The 23,770-nt window shown below is 46.3% G+C and overlaps 7 protein-coding genes across 7 annotated transcripts; 3 read left to right on the top strand and 4 right to left on the bottom strand.

Annotated features, from left to right (window-relative positions):
* Nucleotides 1-369: 369 nt before the first annotated feature.
* Nucleotides 370-850, top strand: POJ06DRAFT_289544 (uncharacterized protein; the record flags this gene model as incomplete). Its single annotated transcript, XM_056190316.1, has 1 exon — nt 370-850. Exon 1 carries the CDS (start codon nt 476-478, stop codon nt 848-850), a length of 375 nt encoding a protein of 124 aa, XP_056044469.1. The 5' UTR covers nt 370-475.
* Nucleotides 851-9,914: 9,064 nt separating this feature from the next.
* On the bottom strand, nt 9,915-13,371 carry POJ06DRAFT_250194 (uncharacterized protein). The gene is made up of 4 exons (XM_056187258.1): nt 12,005-13,371; nt 10,726-11,951; nt 10,548-10,673; nt 9,915-10,496 (listed from the first exon to the last, which is right to left on the bottom strand). Exons 1-4 carry the CDS (start codon nt 13,196-13,198, stop codon nt 10,406-10,408), a joined length of 2,637 nt encoding a protein of 878 aa, XP_056044468.1. The 5' UTR covers nt 13,199-13,371; the 3' UTR covers nt 9,915-10,405.
* On the bottom strand, nt 13,362-15,364 carry POJ06DRAFT_250192 (uncharacterized protein). The gene is made up of 3 exons (XM_056187257.1): nt 15,189-15,364; nt 14,847-15,134; nt 13,362-14,791 (listed from the first exon to the last, which is right to left on the bottom strand). The coding sequence occupies exons 1-3, from the start codon at nt 15,306-15,308 to the stop codon at nt 13,460-13,462; spliced, it is 1,740 nt and encodes a 579-aa protein (XP_056044467.1). The 5' UTR covers nt 15,309-15,364; the 3' UTR covers nt 13,362-13,459.
* A 92-nt stretch (nt 15,365-15,456) lies between these two features.
* Nucleotides 15,457-16,503, top strand: POJ06DRAFT_86462 (uncharacterized protein). The gene has a single exon (XM_056191670.1). It carries the CDS (start codon nt 15,606-15,608, stop codon nt 16,188-16,190), a length of 585 nt encoding a protein of 194 aa, XP_056044466.1. The 5' UTR covers nt 15,457-15,605; the 3' UTR covers nt 16,191-16,503.
* Nucleotides 16,427-18,735, bottom strand: POJ06DRAFT_267183 (WD40-repeat-containing domain protein; the record flags this gene model as incomplete). The annotated part of the gene is made up of 6 exons (XM_056189217.1): nt 16,427-17,224; nt 17,320-17,538; nt 17,592-17,811; nt 17,860-18,342; nt 18,392-18,570; nt 18,625-18,735. The coding sequence occupies 6 exons, from the start codon at nt 18,733-18,735 to the stop codon at nt 16,427-16,429; spliced, it is 2,010 nt and encodes a 669-aa protein (XP_056044465.1).
* A 1,175-nt stretch (nt 18,736-19,910) lies between these two features.
* POJ06DRAFT_267182 (arginine-tRNA-protein transferase) lies at nt 19,911-21,596 on the bottom strand (the record flags this gene model as incomplete). The annotated part of the gene is made up of 6 exons (XM_056189216.1): nt 19,911-20,024; nt 20,081-20,469; nt 20,526-21,040; nt 21,118-21,290; nt 21,352-21,373; nt 21,430-21,596. 6 exons carry the CDS (start codon nt 21,594-21,596, stop codon nt 19,911-19,913), a joined length of 1,380 nt encoding a protein of 459 aa, XP_056044464.1.
* A 416-nt stretch (nt 21,597-22,012) lies between these two features.
* Nucleotides 22,013-23,766, top strand: POJ06DRAFT_86515 (uncharacterized protein). The gene is made up of 2 exons (XM_056191671.1): nt 22,013-22,389; nt 22,448-23,766. The coding sequence occupies exons 1-2, from the start codon at nt 22,371-22,373 to the stop codon at nt 23,713-23,715; spliced, it is 1,287 nt and encodes a 428-aa protein (XP_056044463.1). The 5' UTR covers nt 22,013-22,370; the 3' UTR covers nt 23,716-23,766.
* The last annotated feature ends 4 nt before the right edge of the window (nt 23,767-23,770 follow it).

Raw genomic sequence — 23,770 nt, 5'->3', positions numbered from 1 at the left:
TACCCATTTGCCGACAATGGTATCACCATCACCGACACTTCGGAGCTACCTAAAACTTCATTTAACCCGACTGGCGAGTAAATATCTTTAGAGTAAACAACGCGTCTTCCATTCCATATCGTGAACATCAATTATCATCACATCATTCTGCCGCCCACAGAGACACTAAACATGGATCCAGCAGCAGCTTTCTTGTCTACACCCGCAGTCAATAATCCCACTATTGTGTATGTCGGCATGGTATTAGAATCGGTAGACGACGCTAGACAATTTGTCAACGCGTATGCGATCCAGCACAAATTTCGGGGAGAAAATGGTGTAGTCAAAAACAAAGATAAGACACTGTTGTTTTTGTGCAAATGTGCCAAAAGACCATTACACAGCTACTTGACCAACACAATGGACACCAGCTGGAAGTATTGATCGCGAAGCTTATCCGAAGAACCGACCCAGGACTGCTACGACCAGGAAAACCATGCTCGACCTTGTCCGGCATTCTACTGCATCATTTGACGCAATTGCGTCAGTGGTAAACACTACACACGGACTGTGCTTGCTGGGTAGGTATGTCTACAATCGATCATATGATTATACTCAGAAGAAAGGTACACCAACAGCAAAACTCATCGAGGCACTGCAGGACGAATGCTATTTACATCGCGTTGAGGTGGCCATGGACAACATCCTCGAAGCATTGTTCTTTTGCAAGCCTCAGGAAATTCAAATGGCCAGTCTGTATGAACAAATGGTAATTATGGATGCCGTCTATAAAGCCAACAGATTCCGGTTACCATTAGTCAATGTTGTTACAGTAGACGACAATGCGGATTGCGTTGCGCTTCAGCAGTGAGCAGACGAGTTCATAAACTTGGGTGTTTTCAAAAAGCCGCGTGGTGTTGAGGATACGATTGTCGGGAAATGGGTACGAAAGTTGTACACTGCGCAGTCCGAAAGACGAATGGTTGGTTTAAGCCCATGATTCTCCACAATAAATTGTGCTGTGAGTGTAAGATAGACGCAACTGGAGATTTTACGCATGAGATGGCTAGCCCTTCGTTAACCCTTCCCGGACTCGCGATAGGCTGGATGTCATCCTTAACCTTTCGGTCATGCCATGTCAGGTGTAAGCTTGGCGTTGTTCTGCTCAGGCGCTGCACGCAGTCCGGACTGCTACCGTTCGATACCAAAATTGGCCAACGAGCAAACCGGCAGATGTGCATGCGCTCTGCAATTGCACGTTGTTCACTATAGGAGTGTTGAAAACAGTATCGAATCAGCCGTCACTAGGAGGAACAGATATTGAGCTGCCTTACATCGGAGACATCATAAGTCGTTACAAGCTTAACCTCCGAATCATGGTAATGCCCTCGGAGTACAGGGATCTTGTTTTTGCCTATTAATTCCGTCATGCTGTGGAGTAAGTGAATATATCATCTGTCTGATACTCAGGGGTTTATGCAAAGTCATGCTGGCGGCCCCTCATATTGAAGAACTACCCATATCTTACTGGGATCTTCCACGACACTCCTAAGTGTTCTAGAATATGAGATTGGTCATGTGGAAGTAGTGCCTTGTAAAATGCTGGCATTTCCTTTTAGTCTCTATTATTAAAATATGCTATGTATTTTCGACTTTAAATCAAGAGCTCGTAATTCCACTGAACATTCATCTAATCCCCACCTTCCACATTATCATGAAGCCACTCACATGTCTTTAAGGCTTTCAACCGGAGACTGATAAAATCTTGTTGTATATGCTCTGAAACCGGTCAGAGCCTGTTGCTCGACAGGATGGTTGACGTCAAAGACCATCGCGCACCGTGTAGCTCAGGCGGCGCATGTTCTTGGAGAAAGACGGACATTTACAAGTTACGATTTCTGGAAGCCAGAGAAAGAGAAAGTAAATAGTAATGAGGTAGCTGGTATATCGCCCTTGTGAAGCAAAAGGATACTACTGATAAGTGGCACTTCGTGAGTGAGCGATATGAGCGACATTGTGATTATCGCTTGAAAATATGAAGGAGATTCCCGCAGCATATATATTTCTGCTACTTTTGAATAGTAATTCCAACGCCCTCAAACGAACCAACTGATAATGCCACATCGCCAACATTTGTCAATAGCTCGCCATTCACCGCCCAGTCCGACCACATTACTTCTAGTCCGATAAGCTGGGCCATATACTCTACTCTACACTTCTGATCAGGAACATGGCATTGAAATTGCAGTGTTGTGCAAATATAACTACTACAAAGTTGAAAGTTATTTATGATATTGAGGAAGCAATATGAGGGTCCTAATCCTTCTTTTTGTATTATTCACTTAAAATATCACAACATCGTTTGATGGACGTGTCCCATTATATTCATTGGTTCTCGTCCTTGCCTCGACTTCACTTGTCCTGTATGGGACCGAATTCTACTGAACCTAAGCATCCCATATGATTCCCACGCACTCTTGCTCCATAGCCCTATCCTCCTCGTGTCAAACATCAATGCTTGTGCCCTTGAGACCTCCGCCTTTTTCTCCAATCGACACAGCTTGTTCTGCAGCTCTATCATGTTTGCGCTAATTATGAGATGGTTACTATATGAGATAGAAGGGTTAGTTGCCGTAGGACTCTTGCACGTGACGTACCTCTCCAACGATTAACAGACTCGAAGCAAATTCGTCTGACCAATGGATGATCCGAGACGCCAGCCCAACTTGTCGTTCGTCGTGTTGAACACTAACACTCCATTCCTTTCATACCTAAATCATCACTTTCTATCGTCGACGGATGGTGTCGGCAAGATTCGGCAACCTGATGATGACCGCATCAGATTCAACACTGCGCAGTGTGGAGAATACTACTTCCTCCAGTGCTCAACGTTGCGCGTGTAATGCTATATCCTTCATCTGTCGACTAATCCCTACTCTTTTCACAAAATGGCGTTGCGGAACGTATGAACCGCACTCTTCTTGACAGTGGTCAGTCCCTGATGTTTCATCTAATCTCGGCAGAGGCAGTAGCAACCGCAGCATACGGTCGCATCCACCCTATTGGAAGGTAGGTAGGATACCTTATGAGTTATGGACTGCGGCGGCACCCGACCTTAGGCATCGACCTTAGGCATCTACGGGTATTTGGTGCAAAATATATGTCCAGGTTCCAAAGGAGTTACGCAAGGCAACTAGGATTTTCGTGGAAGAAGATTGGGCCGTACCCGCTACATACCTATAAGCTCACTCAGGGTACCCTGCCCCCCGCAATATGTGCTAACTATTGTCCAGCACAGTATGATACAACTGATTTCAAAGCCAGAATCTATATGCAGCAGCATTCCGTACGAAATGACTTCGAAGTGTAGGATGGTCGCATCAAAAGCAAATAATGACTCGGTCTAACACACGTAGGCTCCAGCCGTAGCCGTAGGTCGGTGATACACACATCGCCTAGAAGCACAAACCCTTCTTCTCAATGTCCTTTGAGAGCTTGTTTCAATAAACAGCTTGATGACAAGAGGGTAGTCACGGAATTGACCAATGAACATCTAGCCAGCTCGATGGGGTTAACCCTCATGCCTCTCCAGAAACAGACCTTTGAAGGACTTCATAGATTTTCAGTATGAATAACTAAGTGTAGATCGTTTCGTATCAAGCCAGCCCAGTCAGAGTCACTATGACCATGGCCAATTTGCTTTCACAAACAGAGCTATGTACCGCACTCACCGGCCAGATACAAAAGGGTACTTATGCTAGGCCCAAAGCGAAATAGCAGGTAACGGTCCAATGATGAAATTGTTGACGCTAAGTCGTATTAAATTTTTTTCTCTATCTTCCCTACCTTCTGCTGGGTCACATGAGAAGGCTCGTCGAACCATCGAGGACAGACCCTATGCCTAAGCACCTGAAATGTCGTCTCTTTTGAAATTGCGGTGTTATGCAAAATGTGATACTCAAGAGTGAATTGAGGAAGCAGCGCGATAGTGTTAACTCTATGTTATTCACACAACAATCTTGCAAGTATCGCCGTAGGAGGACATGTCCGCATGTCCCCATTATATACATGTGTTCTTGTCCGTGCCTCGATGTCCTTTGTTTGCACATTAGATTTGTTCAGTTCGTACCAAATTATATAATTATCCCACAGCATTCCACCGTACTCGAGTTCCATAGCCAACTGACCCTCCCCGTATCAACCACCAATGCATTCCTCCACCTGTCTTCTCCAATGCACATTCGCTGCGGCATCACGCATTGTTGAAAACGCGTACTCAGGTCCAAGTCCAGCCACCATCCTCTTGTTAACCGGCTGTCACGCCCGGAACGATAGTACAATCTGTGTGGCTCGTGTAGCGATATCAAGCCCGCACAATGGCACAGCGATGGCGTAATCATGTAGTGGCCGAGCTGCGAGCTCGACCCCCAGCACTTCTCCGATTCACCCGTGTTCGTTCCGTCCGTCAATTTCGGCTATGACTTTTTAAATCGCCAAAGGCGTTCGGCACCTCGGACTTCCATGCGCTGCAATATTGAGTACGGCGGTGGCAATGGACCGTCAATGCAGCAAGGAACTAATTACCACATATTTCTAACAGATACGAAGTAGCTAAGCAACAACCACTCGGATGCTAACCACTTCTGCAATTTAGATGAGTTTCGCCAGATAAGAGATGCGAACAGATGGATCCATCTCAGATAGGAAGTTGATATATGCTTGACAACGAATAGCGGTAGGCTCGAGTGTTGCAGCGCCAGCTGATAAGTGATGGGTACGGTATTACGATCGTACAGATACAAAGGATTTGGGCTATCCTTTATGGTCAATAAGAGCTTACGGCCGGTATATCATATATACATTGAGAAAGGGATTAAAGTTTGGCATTGTACACAGACAAGGCGGAAGGACAGGATGATAAGGACAGGCCGCCGACGGTTCGCGTGTGAAAGTAACGTCTATAAGAAAGTAGATATTCCCGGGTGTGAAAGAAGTTGCATCATTGATCATGTCCAGGGGTGGATACGATTTGCGAGCAATCGTAACTCGTAATCGTACTGTGGTAATATGATTACTATACAATTGATTAACCATATCATACTAGCAATGAAGTTGGTTGCCCGTAAAAATCGTATGGTTGGTAGGCTCTTAGGTACGAACGGCTACAGTCCTCACGCTGATGTAGGAGGAGTAGAGTGAGCTGGAAAAATTCTAGCATATAAATAACTATAAGATACAAATGAGCATAATTACTTATCCGCTTCCTTCGAGTGTTGATCTACAAGCAAAGTCACCGTGTTCGCATCGTTTTTCACTCCATTGAGTGAGTTCTTAAGCCTAGAGCAAGTCCCTGCCTGCACTGATTAACCTCTCAACCGGTACCTCAGAGGTAGGGATCGCAAGCTATCCTTGGCTGCTCCCATTTGCGGGTACTCTTTTTGGTGATCTCTCCACCACCGTAACGGCAATCCCTCCTCAGTTGTAGCCACCTCAAAGTACTTGTCGACATCTGATCGCAAAGCTCTTCGAGGCTATAACGACCGCCGATGCCGAAGACAGGATTGCCACCAAAGGTGCGCCACCGCGTTATGAGATGAAATGTAGCAGCCAGGACCAACGCAGCAACTTCATTTACGCCACCGTCCACCTACTCCGCCTCAGGAGCGGCCGTCGGGAGTTGTTTCTTCTCTAACCGATTGTTGGACGTCCCTTTATGTGGCGAAGTTGCTGCTCGGTCCGCTGTGGGTTCCTGGTGCGACGGGGTGGCAATCGAGAGAGCAATATGGGAGGAGATTACAGGATTTGCGTTGATACTTGGATTCTGTACATGTTTGTGTTTATAGATTTTGGTACATGTACATGCTAGCGTCGAGTATGGGATAGAGGAGATGGGCGGACTCTCGGAATTCGATATGCGCCGAGACTGAGAAACGGGCGCGGGCACGAACTCGCCGTAGGAGCATGCTCTCGTCAGAAGTATCTATTCGCTAAGGAAGGAACAATAACTGATTGAACAATATTGGATACGGCACAACAGAGGACGAGATCACGCATTAAGCATGGCGCGAGGGGGTTAGTTGGCTATACGTTGGAGAAGGTATACGGAAAGATTTTAGATGTGTATCATGAGACGAAATAACAGCATAGAATCGGTAGTACATGTATGATAAGTTGAGTACAAGTGAGGGCAGCGTGACAACACTCAAAGGATATATAAATCTGTCCCACGTTTGTGATGTATCGTTGTCGACAACAGTAATCGTTGATTATTACACGTACCTCCTTTCACATCCAGCCTCCAAAGTCTTAGGAACGGTATTTACCTTTTAAGAAGTAAGTTTCTTACCAACAAAAAAGCAATGTCATTCGCCCTAGGAGGGAGTTGACAGGGATTTCCGGTAGTAAGTAGCCGCGGCAAATCGTTAACCACTTCATCATTAGCTCCTATCCTGTGGCGTCAAGACTTTCCGTGACGGGCATCAGTAGCAATCAGAGATGTCTGCAGTTATGGGTGCAGAACTTCTTTGACGACATGATTGGCAGTCAGATATCCAGGCGCTCAGCTGCCAATCCTAAAGTGGACGACTGTTGTTGTTGCGTGATGACGTGATGCGTCCATCAATGGACCTAGATTGAAGAAGCAGGAATAGGCTCGTGGGCAACGTGCACATCCGGATGGCATGAGGAGAATCGAATGGCTATATGGAGAGTTGGACAGGGGTGAGAATGGTGTCACATAGAGCACGTGCTTTAAGCGAATATGGTGGCTACGTGGACAGGCAAAGCGCTGATATGTATATATGGTTGGGGGGCCAAACGAACTTGTATATCGTCGCAAATAAGATACTTTACAGTTCCATTGGCTTCCAAATTATCAAAAAGCGCAACCGTAGACCAATCGAACTGTCCATGGGCGAAGTTACATGGAAGCGTGTGAGGCTATCTGCGCAAAATTACGTCAGAAGAGCGATGTCATTCTTTCCTAAGATCAGCGTTACTAACGCTGTAGGCATGCTGCTGACTTAATTAAAGCCACCGATTAAGCCGCACCATCGCAGCAGCGATGGCTGAGTTGACTTTGTTATTGTTACAGTATACACTACAAGCTATACCACATCTGAATATATAGGAGAAGAATTAGAGAACTAATTCTTGTTGCGACACAAGTGCTTACTAAACGAGGGTAGGTTGTTAATGTTGCGTGATTTTGGTCGCTGTCACAAGCGGGCGTGTCATTGATGGGTTTGGTAATGTTGGGGACTAATACTCTGTTTCTGTTCAAATTGTTTGTATTTGTACGAGGGGGTAAGCCCCCCTTAAATACATTAAATGCTTTCTTGACAGTCAGTCCGACTGGCTGGTCTACAATAACCACCTAGCACTAGTCGCGCGCCGTGCATTCCCACACATTTCTCAATCACCGCCATCTCCTTTTGTAGGGCTCCGCGAAAACCGTGTGTGAGATGATCCCGACGATGCCGGGACACGGAAAAGCGCGAGGATGTCTGGACCATTTTGAAATTGTGGAAGTCAAAGGAGACTAATATGATAATAGACTTTTACTTTGCGAATAGAATCGAAAAATCGGTAAGTAATGTTTGGTGATTGCAACAACGTAGTAATTATTGACGTTGTACAAGTTTGTTTTGGAGGGCGGGACAAATCATCCATTAAATGCATGTCAAGTTTGTATGTCTCTGCGTACTCTCCACGTCCACTGTACATGTGCCCATTTTTATTTCAAGGATGCACCAAATTCACCATTCAGCCAACCAATTCCCCCTGTGTCATTTCCTGATGAAATTGCCTGCCACTCGAGCTCTTCTTACCTTGTTTGTCCAATCGACATTCGCTGACGCCCCATGCGACCGCACTATATTGTCTGTACTGATGCGTCGAGTGTCCTCTCTTGGCTTGTCACGTCTAACTGCTGGCTGTCTAATTAATTGCCAATCGAGTTTGTCACGTTGACAGTTTTTGTCGCTACACGTGCTTGAGCTAATGATGAGATGGCTAGCGCGTGAGACTTATTGGACTTTTGTCATCGCTCTTTTGCCATCGCTGAGCGCATGCGCTTCCACCGAGTTTGCTCAATGCTATGGATTTCGCGGTGAAGTCTCCGTGATCCGAGCCTAGGAGTCCGAAATGCGTGCGGCGCCGGAGCCGCACAGTACCACGCCGCACGTCGCCCGAACTTTATTCTCGTGAACCACATGTCGAGCAACGGGATGTTGAGCAGATTTAGAGCACATATTCTCAACAATGAGCTCACCGATGTTCTTTCAATGCGGGATTCAAAGGAACAGTACTTTAAAGATAGCTTTCTTTCGAAGGCGATGATACGCGGTAACAATCTGTTTATTGTTATTGTACAAGTTCGTTTGATGTCCGGATATACGACACTCCAGCTTAGGGCTGTTGCGAATACGAATATTCGCAGATATCAGCAATATTCGTTATTCGTATTCGCAATTCACAAACAGCATATTCGCCAATTTTATTCGCAAGATTAAATAAAGTATGCGAAAATTATTCGTTATTCGCAGGGTATCACGTGATATAGATAAAATAAGCTAGAAAGTTGCCTAAGTAGGTAATAGGTACATAGCTTCCACTTAATATCGCACAGCGTCCAGAAGAGCAAAAACGGGATGTTACAAAGACTACAGCCTCAAGACAAGCCTCAATTGTCTGACATTTATCGCTTAACAGCGCCCGCATTGATGCCAATGAACACGGAAGATCATAATTGGTATGCGACTGGTGGAGGGTCAATAGAAAGGATTACCCTCAATTCCAGCCTCCGCAGTCTCAGTTGAGAGATTATGTGGGGAGGGACGTACTTGGGGTATGGAGATACTCCATGAAGACAGAAACGATGCGGATTCTAATGCTACTAGATGATGTATATGAGCAGTAGTTGACTGCCCGACTATCATATACAGAGCTGGCGTACATAAGTGCTAGTAAAATCATTGTATACAGTTAGCACCTCATTTTATAGATAGCAGACCGGCCTCCCAGTGTTTTTGTGGTACATTTGTTTTCTGCAATGCGCAACTGAACAGGGACATCGATATAAAATTAACTACTCAATAATTTGCAAATTGCGAAATGCGAATATTGCGAATATTCGCAGGTTTTATTCGCAACCCAAAATTTTGCGAATAGTTATAATTCGCAATTACGAATATTCGTAACAGCCCTACTTTTGCCCTTGAACTTCTTCTTTTTTGTTCCCTTGCTTGTTGCCGTTTCCAGCTATAGAAATATCAGCGCTTCGCCTGTCCATGTAGCCATACTTGCTTAAAAGTACGTGCACGCCATGTCACACCATTCTCACGCCGCGTTCCATCTCTTCTTGTAGCCATCCGACTCTCCTCTTGTCGATCCCGAGGCGCACGACCCCTCGAGCCTATTCTTGCTTGTCCAATCGATTCGCATGGCATGATCCGTCCACATGCACCAGACGTCCACTTTAGGATTGCCAGCTGAGCTGCTGACCAGCCTGTCGCCACGGACGATTCTGCACCCTAAATGCAGACACTCTGTCTGATTGCTAATGACGTCCGTCTATTGTGGAGAATCTGTAATGATCATCATATCATGGTAAGATAAATTTGGTAAATGTGAGGCATGACGCATTGAGCGGAATCGCGCGAAAAGTGATAAATTGAAAATAATAGTAGACATCTGCTTCTCTGAGAGAAGGGGGTAAAAGAATGAGACATCATGTCAAACAACTCAGGAAGCTGTTATTAAAAGAAACCCTGATGATCGATTGAGTTTTAAAGAGAGCGATATATACAGTTTGCCTACTGATCAACACAGCGGCTGCTACTGTGTCATGTATTCGGAAATGCAGTAACTCACCTCATCATAATGAGATCATGATGCTGTCTCAGTAGATCTTTTGTAGCATATGTATCAAGATCGTGAATAAATTTATTATGTCCTCTACATACAACAGCAAATCATTATCTAGCGCTGAAGGTTGTGACCGATGTCTGATGTCATTTGCAATCCTACTCTTATGAAGCTAATTTTGATGGAATATCCCTGCTCTAGCTACCAATTATCAGTGAAACGACCACTGACTCAATTGCTGGCCAAATAGGTCATAGAACACCAGTTACTGTGTCTTTCCACAACCACAATTGGTTAAAATGGAGCATTAACTGGAACGCGACTTTTTCGTCTTCTGGACTAAGACTGCTTCTTAATTGTACATTTTGTTGACTTAGATGTGAACAACCTAATATCCCAACGAGCATGACAGTGATGTCCTTGTATCGTAATGATATGTATACAAACGGAATTTTTTTTTCTTCGGGGTCTTTCTGTCGATCCCAGGTACATGTTTGGCATGTCGTCTTCACATTGCTCTCATACAAATACAGAATACGACACAATCTATCACGATCTATTATTGCTGATCAATGTTCAACGTAGCTCGTCTACTAACAGCCTGGTGCTTAACACCCGGGAAACCACGAACTTCTGGGACTGATACTGGACTGTACATGGTCAATGAGACGTTAGACGCGTACCAAAATAATAGGACATACATAGAGATTGATGATCGTCTATCACCGCCATCGGTTGTAGCACTCATACTGAGGTCAGATTCAAGACCACCATCGCTTGCATCAAAATCAACCTGCAGACTTGTATCACCAGCATATTTATCCATACTAGTAACAAGTTAGCTCCTATAACTGCAACTACCAAGCGAAATTTCCCTACAAAGCTATCTCCTGTTGATATGTCTGGAACCGATAATCGACCCTCACATTGGGCACATTTGACTTCTCAACGCGGTTCCCCGATACACCTGGCAACATGAAATCCTTTCCCAACCAATGGGCTTTTATAGCGGCTTCAAATCCTGATTGCAAAACCGAATTTTTCGCGAGCTCACACATGTCGACAGCCGAAAGTCGATAGATTTGTGCTGCGACAGAATATTCCTCAATCAAGGCCTCCTTAGTGTATGCAAACTGCAAAGGATCATCAGTGGAAAGCGAGACATTCAAGCCCCTCTTAAAGTAGCTGAAGAATGGATTCTTGTCATAGGCCAGAAACAGTGCGTTATTACTCAACGGCGACATTGCGATACCGATCTGGTCGAGATAATACAAGTACTGTAAGAAAGGGACCTTACGCAGCAAGATACCATGAGAGATTGAGTGCGCAACCAAGAAAGCCGAGACCAAATGGTCGGTGTCTCCGGCCTCTCCAGCGTGCGGCCGGAGAACAAAGGTATTGAATCCGCGGCGCTTGCGCAGCGCATTGAGCGACGTCATGTTGGCATAAAGGTAGTACAAGTAATAAGAATATGGAGGGTTCTGAGCCGTGCACCACTCTCGCGGGACAGGATATTTGCGGTACAGTCTGCGTTCATTTTTCGATTCATCATCAACAGAGTCAAATCCGATGACACGCTGCAAGAAAATGTGTAGTTTTGGGTGCGAAGAGGGATCTTTCGAGACTTCAAACAATGGCTCGAACACATTAGTCACAACTTGCTCGAAGTCGTTAACAATTCCGCTGGCTTTGTAGACATCGTACAACCTTGGAACTTGGATCAGCCAGCGAACATTGGGCGAAAATAGCTTGTTGTCCACAACCCACTCCGCGAGACGATCCCATTCGTTCCTACTCTTGCCATAAATTGAAATCCTGTATTCAGCCATCTGATATTTGCTCTGCTCGAGATCATAGATGACTTCACGTGTAAGCTCGGCCAGATATTTACCATTGATGTAGTTATCAGTCTTTAAAAATATCTCACGCAACCTCGATTCACCAATCGGATTATACTTCAGATTGAACTTATCAAAGCGATGGAAAGTGTCGCGGTGCGCATGCATGTCAAGCGTGTCGATACTTAAATCGTAAGCAGTCAAGTTCAGAGACTCAAATACTTCCTGGAGAGTTAGCAGTTTTCCGTCACGAAAAATTACAGTTTCCTGTGAGGTCAGTTAACCACAGTTGACTGATTCACGTTATACCACCAACGTACATCTGGACACTTTTTCATTTTCGACTTTATAAACCGTAGCAAATGCTTCTGGTTCATGCATGCTGAATGATGGACGTGGGTATCGACTTTTCTCACGTTGTAAAAGTCGCGATGAGGATTGCGTTTCGTATCGGCCAGCTCCTGATACTCGTTCGTAAGAACGTACAGATTCCAGCTACCTTCCAAATATTGTAGACGCCTGAAAGCAAAACTCTTGGATGGGCCGTCGGAGCTAATATTACTGATCTCCTCGAGATCCATATAATACTCGCGAATTGTGGGTACCTGAACTAGTCGCTGCAAGACACCGTTAATCGGTTCGTAGACATGAAAGAGACCAGTTCCGTCAAGACTGAATTGGATGGAGTCTTTTATTTCAGGTACCTCGCAGTCATCGATGTTGAAGTCGGCACCTACGCCTTCGACACCGTCTGGCTTCGGTTTTGAAGTCGGCATGTCACCGTCTGTCGGGGCATCTGACACAATCGGCTCCTTCGAATCCGTCCAGGAAGCCTTGGGTGGCGGTGGATAGATCTTCCAGGCGGGACTGTCGCGAGGATTGTCTTCTCCCCTCTGGAGGGAGCGAGCCTGGTACTTTTCGCGGAAGTCGAGGCACTTTTGGACGTTACGGCAAATCATCTCGAGCTCAAGATCAATCTCGTCGGTGTGAGTGCCGTAGGACGATGTTCGCGCTCTCGCTGCGTCTAACGGCGTTGAAATGTCGGCGGTGCCTGCATTGCCCACAGTCGCTAGCTCCGGGAGGTCGGCCAGGTGGAGCGACCGGATAGATTCCGACAGGCGCGAGAGCGGGCCGGTGTGCGACGAGGACCGTGAGCGAGCAGGCCCGGGTAGCGGATCCGAGGAGTGGATGAGAAAAGGCGAAACCGGAGACGTTGCACTGGCAGCCGTTGTAGTGTTGTTTGTGTTGGCGCTGTCAGGTAGATGCGGCGGTAGCGTGAACGACCGCCCGAGATGGGACGAAGACGGGCTCGGGCTGGTTTGCTGAGCCCAGTACTTCGCGTCGAGCTCCTGAAACGCGCGGTCGTCGGCGTACGAGAAGAATGGTGTGTTGGTGGATGACGCAACGGACGCTACCATGTTGATCTCGTCGTCGCCGTTATCGATATGAACGGCGCTGTGGCCGTTGGCGTCTGTACTGGCATTGGTCATGCTGCCGTCATCCATCATCACCATAATCCTCTGGCTGGGCTGGTGCTAGTGCTGCTGCTGCTGGTGACGATGATGCTGATGGTAGTGGCGATGCGGTCGAGGTGTCGTCTCAATTTTCCCTGCGTGGAAGCGGACAATAATGTCAGTTAAAACTTACGTGCGGCTCAGTGTTTTACGCTGTACATTATTGAGTGACGATACGCAGACATATGTTAAGTTTATTACTTCGCTATTTACACGCTTGCTAAATCCTTAGTAACTCCGAGCCCAGCGTGATGACAAGTACTACAGCTCGTCCCGGATGACAATGCGGTAATCATCTGCTCCTTCCCTCTGCTCTGTATTGTCGTCTGTCGCTTCGCCTGCACCTCCACCTACGTTTTCAGCATCTCCCTCCTCGTTCTGTACTAGGTTGGTTGGTGACGACGACACCGATCCCGACGGGTCCAAACCGCTAGCAATGACATCAAGCTTTGTACCACCAGAGAACTCTCGTAACTCATCCTTCAGCTTCTGCGGGAACTTATCTAGCAATTCTTTCCTGTCATGCAAACTGTGGCCGCCCCTGCTCTGGTCGAGTTCGACTAGGACCTGCCCCTTACTTACAACAACCGTTACAACCCCAATTACCTGGCCATTCACGTCCACCAAGGCGACCGAGTAAGAAAATTCGTCATCCGCCGAGGCCACTTTCCCTTCAGGGGTGAGGAACGTGCCTGCTGCCATCTGTCGTTGAATGTCGCGTTTCAACATATCCGCCGATGTCACCAGATCTGGGGCGCTTTTTGCTGCAAGCCTTTCCCCCGGAAATATACTATCTATCTCTACATCCACGTCGTCTACGTTAGTCTCTGTGCCAGAGTCGCTATTGGTAGATGGCCTTTCCGCGGACTGCTCGTCCAGCGTCGAAGATATTACAGTTTCTGACTCCGCTGCCATCTCGGCCGGCTCAACTATGCTTCTCTCATCAGTTGTAAGTCCAGATTGCCTGTGATATGCTTTGTGTCGCTTGCCGCCCTTGTACTGTGTCACAATATCATGTGTACGGTACGAACTTCCGTCAATATCATGATCAATCATTGCGGCCAAAATTTCTGCATCCAGCGAAGCTTTTGATCTCGATTTCTCCATCTCTTCTTCCAACAGAATACGCTGACATTTAATCTCATTTGCGCGATCTTCTTTGGGCGGCAAATATGCGACATCCTGGCATAATCGAGGGGTGTGAATAACCATCAAATAACGACAAGTCGTAACTTCCTTGATCCATGCTATCTTATCATGCGAATTCTGATTGCAATGAAATTGAATCTCGATCTTACGCTCCCTTCCGGTTAAGTCGCAGACACTGCCACCGCCAATCTTCTGTACCAAATACCGCATCTCGCCCGCCGACTGTACCGTAGTCTCCGCGCCAAGACTCGATCGCGCCTTGTCTCCATCTTCTCCACCAACCTCATCACTACTCTTCTGCTGCAGTACGCGCCCGAGTATGTAAGATTTGCTATGTGGATCTTCTTTTGGTGGATACAGTGTAACGCCCTTCTGCGGCGCCAGCTGATGAAACTGCTTCACTTCGACCTTGTGGCAAAACGAATACGTCCACCATCCTGCCATCTATTTCACAAATCAGCACCTTCGAATTTGTCCTGCCTAGTAATATGGAACTTACGTAGTACAAGCATGTTCCATTCAATGGCTCCAATAAATCCCACCCACTAGCTTGTGCACGTCTCAGCTCCTTCTCTTCTTCCGACTTCGACAGTTCCTTTTCTGAAGCATTAAGGATGGTCTGTGGTTGAAGGACTGGTAATGAGCATAGAAATTTTTCGCCTTGCAATTTCAATGTCTCGTACTGCTGGATGTTATTGTCGTTGCGATTTGCTTGCTCCGCCTGTTCGCTTAGCAGCCTGGCCGCTTCGTCGTCACTAATGATATCATCTGACATTGATATTTGAAACTAGGCAGTAGAGTTAGCTCCTACGGTATATAGTAGTTCAATAAACCTCACTACCTGTGGAAACGCGAGAATATCATCCTGGACGGAAAACAGTGCGAAAGCGGGCACGACCGAGATCGCGGTGAGCGCTGCCCAGCACCAGGCCGACCGACCATTCCTCGATGTCAAAAGCATATCATCCAATGCCAGCAGTATAACCCTCTGCGGTGGCTAAGTGAGCGTTGTGCGGGTTGATAAATGACGGTTTCATATTAATCGTACAAGCTCACCCCGATTATGGGTTAGGGTGTACAGACCATTTTTTGGGCTCACCCTTTTCTGGGACATGTCGCTCTCCACCATCCTGGACGCATATTACCTGTTCAGAACCCTGGGGAAATTTGCGTGATAGTGACGTAACAGCGTATAAGTTCAACTGTTGAACACTTTATCTGACTTTAGATTTGCACAGCGTCCTGAGAGCCATTCTATATGTCACTCTTTCCTCCAATCGATAGCTTACCTCAATCGTTGTCATTATCAGACCTCGAACCGCTTGAGTCGCTAGCACAATCCGCCCCTATAGATGACGCAAATGTTAGCCGATATTACAGTCTTCTGATATACAGTCTTATCATAAATGACAATATCGAAGAAGCGCGATTCGTATTAAAGCGGACACCGCTTACTAAGACAATAACATCTGCAGGAGCATCTGAACTTACGGAGACGGCATCATCGCTAAGCACAGCGAGGAAAATTCTTACTTCTCTGTGGAACAAAAACTATCTGGCTTTTTTTCCGACGATTGACGCAGCTCTAAAGAGTGTGCCACTAGAATCGCAAGAAGCTAATCTGCTGCGGAAACTTGTGGATCACGTTCGTGAGACTAACTACAAGTTCGTGTCAAACGCATTTTTATCTGTTTCTATGTCCGATGTCGCCGTTTATTTTGGCCTATCTGATATAGATGCAAGGGAGTTCTTGGTACGGAAAGGATGGAACATTAGCGATGAAGATCCATTGATCGTGAACCCTCCAGCTCTTGCAAGAGGTGTGCTTTATATGCCGTCTTAGACCGATCTGATTGTCTAACGTGTCTCCCAGAATCACCGAAAGCTGCAGCGCAACAGAAAGCTAGACTGGATTCATTAACCTCATTGATCACGCACATGCAGAGGGCGTAGTTGTGCGTACTCATATAATGTGTATAGAGTAATGTATCAGATATGACATCACCTGCCCTACATGATTCTAAAATTGGCACGACACTTGGGTCCACATTGAATTGACTATCTCCACCGCAATTATATCTACACAAATTGCCGGGCATCGGTTTTCGAGGTCCGATTCTCCGCGTATGCCACTAGTCTCCGCATATGTCTCCATTCTTCCGACCGCGCGTTTGCGGCGCCTCCAAGATTATCACCAACTTCAAATACAGTGACTACCGAAGACAAGCCCCCAACAGCTAGTCGTTTTCCATCGGACTTCTCCCAGGCAACTTTATTCAACGCTTGGCATTTAGCCCCGCTAGCAATTGTAGGAGTACTACTAGCAAGAGGAACCTCGGTCTCAGTCAAAAGATCCCAAACATCCACTTTTCCGGCACATCCAACAGATGCGAAAACTGCCGGACGAACAGGATTCCACGCAACGTCGAAGACGGCGTCGTCTGCAGAAAACTCCATCAACGGTTCGTCCATGATTGACGTATGGGAAGCTGAACTCAAATTCGGAGTCTCTACGCTCGTAACCCCAATTTTGATACCCGACTTAGACGCGCTCATAGTTGACTTCGTTGATTTTCGTACTCGCCACAACTTTAGGGTCCAGTCCAAACTAGAACTTAAGACAAGATCACTCAGGTCCAATGGACCATACGTCGGGTGGAAGTTAAGACCTGAAACAGGTGCAGCATGACTGCGATAGGTTGTCGACAGATCTAAACCGGCCTTCGCACCCGCTCGAACACTGCGATTACATGTGTATAGATTACCGTCTTCACTTCCAACGAGGAAGTAACTTGGATCGGAAGCTTGGAATCCCAGAACCGTCGGTGCAAGATCTTCCGTTCGCGATGGAGGTGGCAGCTTGAAATCATACACTTCCTACATGACTGTGTTAGTAGTTCCACTCGAACTGAAACTGCCAAACTGCCACTTGCATGAGGTAGTGCTAGAAAGTCGGCGTTCCATCCGCATACGCGACCATCCGTACTACAGCTAATAATATTTGTCGCATTTTTCGTACCGACAAATTCAATTGAGTAGACAGGATGCGTATGCCCGGCGCCTGTAAGCGGCGATTTAAGTATAGCGTCATACTTCGCTCGCGTGTCCCATACTAAAATTTGACCATTGTAGCAACCACCAACAATTAGATTAGGGTGAAAAGGAGAGAATTTCGAAGATAAAATATCGTTCTAGGCATCGGGTTAGACTAGATTAATTTAACAATTTCACGTAGACATATCACCTGGGAGTGAAAAATGTACTCCGGTCGATCACGGAGATGAGCATTCCAAACCTGTATGATTCCCATCGGTTCGCGGGGAGATTGCGGATTTTTTGAGTACGCTGCTAGCAGCAGCTCAGCGTACTTTGGGGACCAATCGATGGCAGTTATTGTACGATTCGATGACCACCTATCCGAATAAAACTGTGCAACTTGTTTTATCATCCCTTCCGATTGTGAACTAGTGCGAGATTAGCATACAAATCGCAAGTTGGGGATTCGTACATACTCCTTATCATCAAACCCAGACGCGTAGTCGACTAGTATATCGTAGTCATCATCTAGTACTCGTTCCACTATCTTACTTGACCGTTCTATAAACTGGAGGAACTCCACAGACTGCAATAAATCTGACTTCACCTCTGGGCGCAACTCCTTAATATTTATTTTGCGGGCCGACGGCTCGTACTCCACATTGAGCCTGTCCCTAGACTTTTGCTGAAGATATAATTCTTCTTCTACCTCTCTTCTCAGCCTTTCTCTAACCTTTTCTTGAAATTCTCCCAGATCAGATGCGCTTAGTGCATCATGCTGCGCACATTCATATTGTGGCTCTTCAGTGATCCAAGACTCCGCAGTCTGAACCTCTTTGCTATAAGTAATCTTTTCCTCAGCCACTCGCACTTTGCTGTCGGGTAATTGCGTCTGCGCTAGAGGGGGGGCGTCGAACAGAGTAATAATCGTCGTGGAAAGATCAGAAAATGTAGGTGTGCTGTGGTGGTTAGCTTTTGACTGTCACTAAAACAGCAGTACCTACATACGCTGGAGCTTTCCGTGGGGAATATGGCGCAGTGTCTACGAAGGGATCACTGCTCTCCTGTCCAGCCGAAACAACGTTATCTCCTTCTAGGCGGGACTGGGAGCGAGGGGAGCCAACCAAGCTGGCGACAAGGTGATCGATGTCAGAGCGTCTATCAGCTGCACTTCGCGAAGGTGACAGCTAATATGATGAATTAGCGATACACATAAAATTCTCGGTGCAGATGGTACTGACTGCATCGCGAGATAGAGAATGCTGGGGCATTTGAAGCCGCTGCTGGCGTTGCCGTCGCAAGTCGGCAAGCTTAGCCTTTTTGGCCTCAATCTCGGCCCGCCGCTGTTCCATGGTTAATAATTCAACAGATGTCTTGAGTGCAGAGTACTATTCGCTTGTTGTTCACAAAGAGATCGGATTGGCGCTGTTATAATAGTTCTGGAGAACAGTGCCCAAACGACGAAACGCCAATTGTACCATACCCTCGACTACTTTGCTTTAAGATTGGCGTCCCCTGAATCTAACAATCAGAACCAGACAGGAAATATATCGCTGACGGCCGAAATCGGGTTAAATTACCGAGTTACGCCTCACTAAGGCGAAATGAGGATGACTTTACAATTTATGAGTTGGGCCATGTATCAGAGAAGGAATTAAGCTGAGATTTAGCAGAGTAACTTAGTAGTTACTGTTTATACTGTAATTATGTCTAGAGAAAAATAGTCCAGATCCGAGCATGTGGCTTGCGAGTTGCGGGAACATGACAAAATGCGGGGGCCGTTGTCGACGTAGCGAAGGAAGATGTCTACATTCGTGTTTGCCTTCTGGCATGTCCCCAGACCAGTTTAGTAAAACTGCGTTCTCAATGTAATCCCAACACGGAAAAACCGATATATGCAGTTTTACAAACCATTGTATTCACGTATCGGCCTGTGGGCAAGTCAGCCAGACCACCCCCACTTAGTGGTACAATCGCTCATTATTGTCCTGTCGAGGTTATCAAGTTGTTGAAGGATGGACTGAAACTGTCACGGATTCGACCATTTATCTAATGGTTTTTAAAGGTTTTTATTTACGTCGATGCGCTTTATCCCTGGATACCTCTTGTTGCTCTAATACCCTGTACGTCGCTTGGCATAAACAAAATAAGTGGTTTGGGAGCCTGCTACGCCTCTGGCAAACTTGGAATTGGAGGGCATTTGTCAGCAGCATCTTCGTCCTCATCTATATCTGAGCGTTTCCTATATGATGGCCAAAATTGGTTCAAATCCCTAATTATTGCTGCACGTCTATTATAGATGAAGGTCGACGAGATATCTTTATCCGGCTTTCAACGAGTAACGGCAGTTTCGCGGCATGTTGGACGAGATCGTTGCGATGGATCGAATATGTGTGCAAAGACTATTTATGAGAAAACTAACGACTGAAGTGGTCATCTGATTAGCTAATCCGCAGAGGGGCCGCGCTGTTAGTTTACAATATGCTGGATTTCGACATAGTCTACGGTAGTACATATGTCCCATGGCCTACTGAATATATAGAAATACTTCATAGAACAGATCCAACCCTATAACTGCAGCCATTTGCAGAATAGGTTCCAAGAAGTTTGCAAAGACAGTTGGATGCATATTGGACAGGCTCTGTAATGTCCGTTAGCAAAAGACTATTTCAAGACCCGCATTAGGATGGCTGTTACCTCTCCAGTAAATATGTACTTCTGGATAACGAGTCGGACCTTTGACATATCGATACTGCTCATGATTTCCTCTTGTGATGGCATCCCTGGCATGTCGGCATCGAAAACAGTCTGTATTCGTGGCAGATGGTCTTCGTCGTCGTTATCTTCTTCACATCCATCTTCATCGCTGGAACTGGCCATCGTCCTCTCCTGCACTATTGAGCGTCGCAGATCTTTGGCAGGGTCTCGCACTCTGTGATGTGGGGCAAAAGACACGTACTCGGAATTTTCAAATTCAGCCGCAAATTTATCAAACGGAAAATATATATATAGTTCAGGATCCAGAAGTTCGCTTGGACCAAATGAAGCTTTGTACTTCATCTTTTGACAACTGTGGATATACAAACCTGATCGATTACATTCAGCATCGAGCTAGTAGCTTCTCCACGGTAATCGTCCTTACCCATGTGGTAATGTGTCCGCTCTTCCTCAAGTGACAGTGCTATCTCGCGACATGCACTCAACTTTCCCAGGCTGTAATTTGAGTACTCCTCTCTGCACATAAAGTACACACTTGAGATTGTATTTGGTAAAAAGTCCAATACAGCCATGGCTATCAATTGACCGTCCAAATAGTACATCTGGTGCCACAGCCCTAGTCGTTTTCTAGCTGGCTGCGGTCTACCCGCAGAGACGTTCTCTCTGTCGTATGGATCATAACCTCGTTCGAACTCGAACGGCTGTCCACAGAGAAATCGTCTGAAACCATGCTTGGTAATCTTACTATCTGGCTCATGATGGCACGTCTTCTGATAATGTATGTATAACGAGAATTTCTCGTCATTGCAGTCTGGTGGTGCAAGACGCACCACGAACTTGTGTGCAACAGGAATGTGGGCGAGTTCAGGGGGAAGATTGTCGTACTCAGCGCGATGTATAGTGGAGACAAGGTCAAACTCAGAGTTGTGCTTGCCTACTCTGTGTCGTCTGTCGTTAGAATGCTGGTCACACAGCTACACAGCATGGTCGAGTTGGCCAACTACAAAGGAACATACAAAGATGCCGAGTGCGAGGACGAGAAATGTCGTCTCAGCGCTTCCTCGTATTGCGAGCCCAGTATGAACCGGTTGAATCGATTGATTGCCTGACGGTGTTCTTTCGACGGTCGAAATTCAGATGCAATGAGTCGAATAGTGTATTGTGGGCAGCATGAGTTGAGAAGATCGGGCTAAATTATCCGTCAGTGGCGTGATAGTGGCCCGTTAGATTGATGCATTATGAAAGCTCACTTTGTAAAGAAATGTTCCAGACCTACCCAAACAGAAATGTTAAAGCTCGTTTTACAGTAACTACAGTGATGCATATACCTTCTAAATCCGCGGTCCATAAGAAGCTGGTAGAGATCGACTGTCATTGATACCGAGGTGAATCCAAAGACAGAGCTGCCGGATGAGCGGTGGCAATATCCGCATCTGCGCTCGGCGATATAGTGTCCTGGAAGGACGGCCGTAATCGGACTATCTTCAAGCAGCATTCTTTGGCTATGTAATTTATATCTGGTCGGTACTGGTCGACTGTGTCGCTGTGACATATTCGAAACGAGTACTAACGATCACAAGGTCGGGGGTGTCAGGGTTAGGGCATCCTAGCAAACAATTCTCACAGCCACAACATAGTGAACATCTCTCCCCAGAAAAAGTACATGTTACCCGATAGTATTGATCAGTTAGTTCCTAATACAAATCACTGATTTGGATATCAACTCGCGAACAATGATATCAGAGTGGCGCAACTCTATTCTATTGACCTCGCTGGACAAAGTTTGGAGTGTGGAGGAAAGGTTCGGATGTTCCTCGCAATTTGGCATCTGGAACGCCCCGTAGAAACGAGTTCATTACATGTTCCAGATGATACGAAATCGACTTGTGTAATAGCAGTGTAGTACTACCGGTATATTACGATACGGCAATAAGTTGGATCTATGAAATTCGCGTGCATTGTAGAGCACAAGCAACTCAATGTGACCGTCGCCTTCTATCTGCGATTTGAGTCTTTGTGCGAATAAGAGAGCGTATAATAAGATTTGACCACTGCTTGACACCTCACTCAGACGAAAAGGTGCGCTTCGCTGTACGTCAACGGATGCAGAACGACGTCGCCGTACGCTTCTTCGCACTCCTGCCCTGCCTCGGAAGTTAGACCGGTTGTGATTCGATATCGAGAACTGTACGTGCGTCATTGGCCGTGATCTCTACTGGTCTACGTTTGGTACAATGTAAGACTTTCGCCATTGTGAAAACTATCCAACATGCAGCTCTCCTTGTTTCGTAAGTGCGTCTGATGTCGTCCATTTCGTCCTGCGGTGCTAACCCTCGCGTTTGATAGTCGATAATCCGGTCGTGTCGGTGGGCTGTCCACTGACCGGCACAGTCCGTATCACTCTGGACGAGCCGACTAGTATTGCAGACATTTGCGTTCGCTTTAAGGGAATTTCATTTACTGCGCGAACGGTTAACAACGGTCAGTCGACATACCGAGTCACTGAGCGGCACTCGCATGCGGACATTACTATTTCACTCTTTGATCAGCCAAGAGGAACCATCTTACCTCCGGGCGAGCATATTCTACTATTCACAATTCAGGTTCCTGTATTTTCAGAGTGCACATGTCTAGCTCATTTCGATCAGTACAACCGGTTCCGTTTCTCATGGTGGACCTGTCGACATTCGGCTGTGGATGTTGGCTTAGTACGGACTGCTCTGCCACCCAACTGTCGCGCCAGCCATAACATGTATGTCGATTATCGTGTGGTCGCTTCAGTTGATCGGCCTGGTATTTTTAAATGGAAGATGCCTGTGTCACACACAGTGACCGTGGTTCCTGCTACGCTCGTACATGCCTCGGATTCACGTTATGGGAGCGGCATCACGAATACCGCCACAGAATATAAAACGGTCATTCATTCAGCAAAGTGCGACAAGTTACCAGAATCGTACTTCGTCCCTGGAGCGCTGCCAAAAGTATCTGGACTGAAGAAGCTGTTTTCGTTTTCATCCAAGAATACTTACGTCGATGTACCGATGGAAGCTGCGATGATTCTGTACAATAATGGTGAATCCTCTCTTGGCGAGCATCTACCGCTTGAGCTATACATCTCAGTTAAAGTCGACGAAATTTCGCGAATAGCTGGAATCCTGAATATCAAGCTCAGGTCATTAAAGGTGGTATTGCGTTCAAAGACATCAGGTTACGCCCAGAGATATCCCAACTGCTCTACAGAAAAAAGCACTCTGTTACAGCACAATAACCTTGACATTCCACTAACTCCTGAGAAAAGCGAATGCGGCACCCCTCGTTTTCGGATCGATGACAAAGTTTTCAAATCGATCGAATTAGGAAACGATATTTTTCCCGATTTTGATATTATGAGTCTCAGACATCGTCATAAGATTGGCGCGGCCATAGGATTATCATTTAATGATGGCAACACTAGAGTTGTTGAGATATCTCGTGCCATTGTTATCAACTCCGGAATAGATTATGATTTGGACACAAGCATGCTATTGCCACCACGGTACCAGATCGGCGAATACAAGTACGAACCCGAGAATGGCACCTTGAAATTTGACGATGAAACAGGTTTCTTTGATTAAGCAAGTTTGTAAATGAGGTTATGCAAGAGATGAAGAATAGATAACAGACTTACAA

Source organism: Lipomyces tetrasporus (assembly GCF_029532465.1).
Source record: "Lipomyces tetrasporus strain NRRL Y-64009 chromosome Unknown POJ06scaffold_4, whole genome shotgun sequence".
Classification (NCBI taxonomy): domain Eukaryota; kingdom Fungi; phylum Ascomycota; class Lipomycetes; order Lipomycetales; family Lipomycetaceae; genus Lipomyces; species Lipomyces tetrasporus.
Note: the sequence above shows the minus strand (reverse complement) of the source record. Positions and strands in the feature narration are given on the sequence as shown.